General features: G+C 27.9%; 1 protein-coding gene across 1 annotated transcript; it reads left to right on the plus strand.

Annotated features, from left to right (window-relative positions):
• The first annotated feature begins 1,621 nt into the window (after positions 1-1,621).
• On the plus strand, positions 1,622-2,825 carry LOC105640936 (UPF0496 protein At1g20180). The gene has a single exon (XM_012225352.3). It carries the CDS (start codon positions 1,648-1,650, stop codon positions 2,758-2,760), a length of 1,113 nt encoding a protein of 370 aa, XP_012080742.2. The 5' UTR covers positions 1,622-1,647; the 3' UTR covers positions 2,761-2,825.
• Positions 2,826-4,543: the final 1,718 nt, after the last annotated feature.

Genomic DNA, 4,543 nt, shown 5'->3' on the forward strand with positions numbered 1-4,543 from the left:
TTCCTATGATAACATTTATGATTGTTTATTAAATGAATGACTTTTATTAATATATCTTAATAAGTTAAGGGCAAAAAATGACAAAATAACTTTTGTTTGACTAAATTCTTAATATGTATATTTTATCAAATCATGCAAATAAAATGTAACGGAGGGAGTATTTTTTATTATATAGTAATTATTTAATGAATATATATTATTAATATTTTATTGACCCATAATGGGTTAAACCAATAATCTATCCACCCGATTCTTTACTCGGTGAGTATCCAGGCCGAGTGTAATAACATTGGTTAATAGGATGAACAAGTTTGGCCCCTCCTGAAATACTAATGCACTTAATATATCACTAGTTAGGCAAGATGAGAAAGATTTTTCTTTTTTTTTTTTTTTTTTTTTGTTTTTTGTTTTTTTTTTTTTGGTTCTTCTTTTTTCTTTTGGGTAACACGGTTTTAATACCAGAAAATTTTATTGAAAATTAATATACATGTGAGAAAGAATGGGAATTGGGAAAGAAATGGATAACCCTAACTGTAATTCAACTTTCGACGCATACACAAAAACACAAATGCTCTTTTCTTATTAATGGGTTGAGTATCTTATTAGGTTTTCTTATACAATATCCACTCACTCCAGTTCAAATACAGCAACAAGCCAACAATTCCTATTAGGGATATTATCTAAAGTATAAGTTTATATATTTATATTATATTTATGTCATAGAGGATATAACGGTAATTGATCATATATTTATATAAAACTTGTATAAGAAGAGTGTTTCATACTATTTTCATGGTTTTTAGATACAATTTTCCGGGCACATATGATGAAAAAACTGTGGGCAAACTGACAAACTGTTGGAACAATATAAGGACAAGCATACAAGCTAATATATATATATATGTATAAATTATAAGTATATAACAATAAAAAGACAAAATTATAAAGGCAAAAAGGAAGAAACAAGGCCTACCATATGCGATAAAGGTCCTGAAGAAGAGGAGATCTCTTCAGCAATTTTTGGTCTTAAAGCTAATTGCAAACAAATTGGAAGAAGTAAATCTCTCTCCCCTTTTTTCTTTCTTTCTTTGTTAGATTAGATAAGAACTATATATCAGAAAGATATAACGTGAAATACAATACACTAAATGCCCTTTTATAGAGGCTTTTTTATACAATTTAAATTTATAAATATATAAAGCAAGAACGAAATAGAGAAATCTATATAAGAAGTTGTATAGCCCTTCACTGCTCTTCAATTCTTGAAAAATAAACCTAATTAAGTTGTTGAGTTTTGGAAAATTCTATTTGCATATCTTTTCCTATTGAAAGTGATTGACAGCTCTATTTCCATATCTTATAGTATCCAAATAACATATCTACCTTCTTTCTATAAACATTTATTAACATGTTTTGGGGCAAATTTAGAGCTTTAAAGATCAGAAAAGGTATGTCTTCATCTTTTCATATTAACTATTTATCACAAACATGTTTTTCCCCCCTTGTTTAGTTCTATTGTAATGTAAAAATTAATGGAATTCTTTTTTAATTTTTATAGTTAGAGGTCTGAAAAGTTTCTTGAATAGTCGAATTTTGCTTAGGAAATTTCATGTTATGAAAATCCCTAATTTTGAAAATTACTTACTTATGCTCGATTATTTTACTTCTTTATTTTCAGATAAGAAAGAATTGAGGGATGTCTGCCAAAGCTTGAACGTCAATGAAGAATATGTTAGTGCCTTAAGAACACAATCATATATCGATTTCTTTGCAAAAGCTCAATCGCTTGTAAATGAGCCGCCGTCGTCATCATCACCGTTATCACCATTTCCATCTTCCTGCTATAAAAAATTCTCTGAATTTCTTCTTGAACCAGATCAAGAAACTATACCTGCAATTCTTGAATCAACTACTATTTTTTCGAAAATACCTGAACTCAAAACCCTAATCCTTAACTACTTTGAAATAAGTGCTGAAGCTTCAAAAATTTGCAGTCATCTTCTCACAAACATTTCCCAGATTCAATCTCATTACCAATACATTCAACGAGTGATCGACACTACTATTGATGATTTTGATTACTCACCGGAGAAGGTAAAGCTTATTGTTTCAGAGCTAAACTCATTTATCTTTCAAAGAAACCCATTTTCCTCTCCCAATAAGCACGAATTCAAGCTTATTCATGAAAAGTACTCATTAGCATTAAATCACCTAAAATTAAAAAGAAAAAAAGTAGCTCGAAAAATAAAGCTTATGACATGTATACACAAGGCAAGTGGAGTTTGCATAACAGCAGCTTGTTGTTTAATTGCAATATCAGCCATTGTTTTAGCAGCTCACACTCTTACTGCTTTAGTGATGGGGCCTGTAATATTTGGATTTCCATTAAAAAGCTTTAAGAAAAGCTTCGGATTTTTAAGAAGTGGATCATATCTTATGAAAGGTTGCCAGCAACTTGATGTTGCAGCTAAAGGAACTTATATACTAAATAGGGATTTTGACACCATGAGCAGACTTGTCGGTAGGCTTCATGATGAAGTTGAACATAATAAGGAAGTGATTAAGTTTTGCTTGGAGAGAAGAGAACATAAGTTTTTTCTGCAAGTAGTGAAAGAGCTGAAGAAGGGTGACGTTGGGTTTAGGAAGCAAATAGAGGAGCTTGAAGAACATATTTATCTTTGTCTTTTAACAATTAATAGAGCAAGAGGTTTAGTTATTAAGGAAATGACTACAATTTCTAGTTTAGATAGTTTGAGATAGCATGCTACTCTTAAATATTAATTTCAGAGGAGTGGTAAATATTGTATTATGTAAAAAAAAATTTGTTTTTGTACATATGTATGACAATTGAGCTCTTATACAATAATTGAATTGACCTTGTTTTATTTTACATAATGTATTTATATAATTTTACTTGAAATTTGTTAATTATGACTGGGGCTGGTCAGACCGGGCTTTGGTTCAATGAAAAGAAATTTAAGCCGGGTTTAGGTTTAATATTACATTTATATTTTATGTTGGGCTGAATTTGGGCTTAGTTAAAAAATATGTAAGCCCGAACTAAACTTTGCCCAATCTCAATCCGAGTCAGCACTTGAACAGTTGTACTTACAGTAAATAACTTAATGCATATTAAATCGCGACAAGAGTAAAGGTATGACTAGTTATAATTTAATTTCAACTCAAAAAATAAGTTTTAGTAGTTTTTTTTTTTTTTTTTTGAAAGGCAAAAAATAAGTATTAGTATTAAAATAAATATATTTTATTTTTCATATATTTATGTAGATAGATGTATCAACGTGAGATATAGATTAATATTTTCTCTTTCTCTGTTCCACTTTAATAACAATATTTAATTTTTTTATAAGAATTAAAAAAAAAGAAAATGATCACATTGATTTTTTAAAATATACAGTAAAATATCTAAATTATCCTTAAAATTAAAATATTTTATAATGACGTGGGATAGGTAAATGTCATCGTATTAAACTTATATTATAATCTTACAATTTTTTTGAGGCTGAAATCATAATATAAAAGAATTTTGTTCAGAAAATATTAGAGCATTGTTGAAAATATCAAATTTGCGGCTCAGTTTACACTTGTAAATGCATTGTCCCCACAGTCAAGAATGAACAAATAAGAGACATGACACTTGTTCCTTGCTTTAATCATTGTCCATATTTTGCTATTCATTTGGTCTAAAATCTAACACGAATTTAAAATTAATTAATATCAGTCATTTTAGGTTAATATTTTTATCATAAAATATAAATCGTTTAAATATTTTAAAGAGAAATAAATAATCTGTTTTTAATTTTACAGTTATTTATATGTCAAATATAATATAATGATGTTAGATATGAGTAATGATGTGAGATAAATGATAATTTGATTAAATTACCTCTTTTTTTTATAATTTAAGAGAATTAATTGTTTTTTTAATCTGATATAAAAATCTTACACTTTGTTTGGATGGAGGTATTTTTTTGAAGGAATCAAAATAGCTGAGGAAAATAGCTGTGGAAAATAATTTTACCTTATTTGGAAAAGAAGGAAAATTAATAAAAGGACAACTAATTTATTTTCCTCTCTATCTCATAAAGATAGAATCTCTCCTTTTGGGAGAGAAATGGTGGAATGTTAAAGTTTCTTCAATTTTTACGCTTATTCAAATACCCAAACTACTTTTAATTAAATATTGAAGATATTGAATGACAGTGCTTTCGCAAGTGTACGAAATCGCTACAAGTAATATATGATGAATAGAGTATCGTTCCCACGAGAATTGTATACCAAGTACCAAAATTATGTTAACCTATTATTATTTAAACGATTAAATAAGAAAATTGTTTCAAGAATTTAAATTCAACAAGTAAAAATAAGAAGAGGTCAAGCAAACAAAATTTGATTAAAGAAAACAAGGATTTAAAACTACTAGGGATTTTGATTTCACTTAATTCTATCCAATTTATTTTATTAGTTCATTAATCAATTTTAATTATTCAAGTAGGGGAAACAACTCTAAAATCACGGACAAGAT

Source organism: Jatropha curcas, chromosome 9 (assembly GCF_041381405.1).
Source record: "Jatropha curcas cultivar XTBG-Jc1 chromosome 9, XTBG_Jcur_1.0, whole genome shotgun sequence".
In the NCBI taxonomy this organism is placed as follows: domain Eukaryota; kingdom Viridiplantae; phylum Streptophyta; class Magnoliopsida; order Malpighiales; family Euphorbiaceae; genus Jatropha; species Jatropha curcas.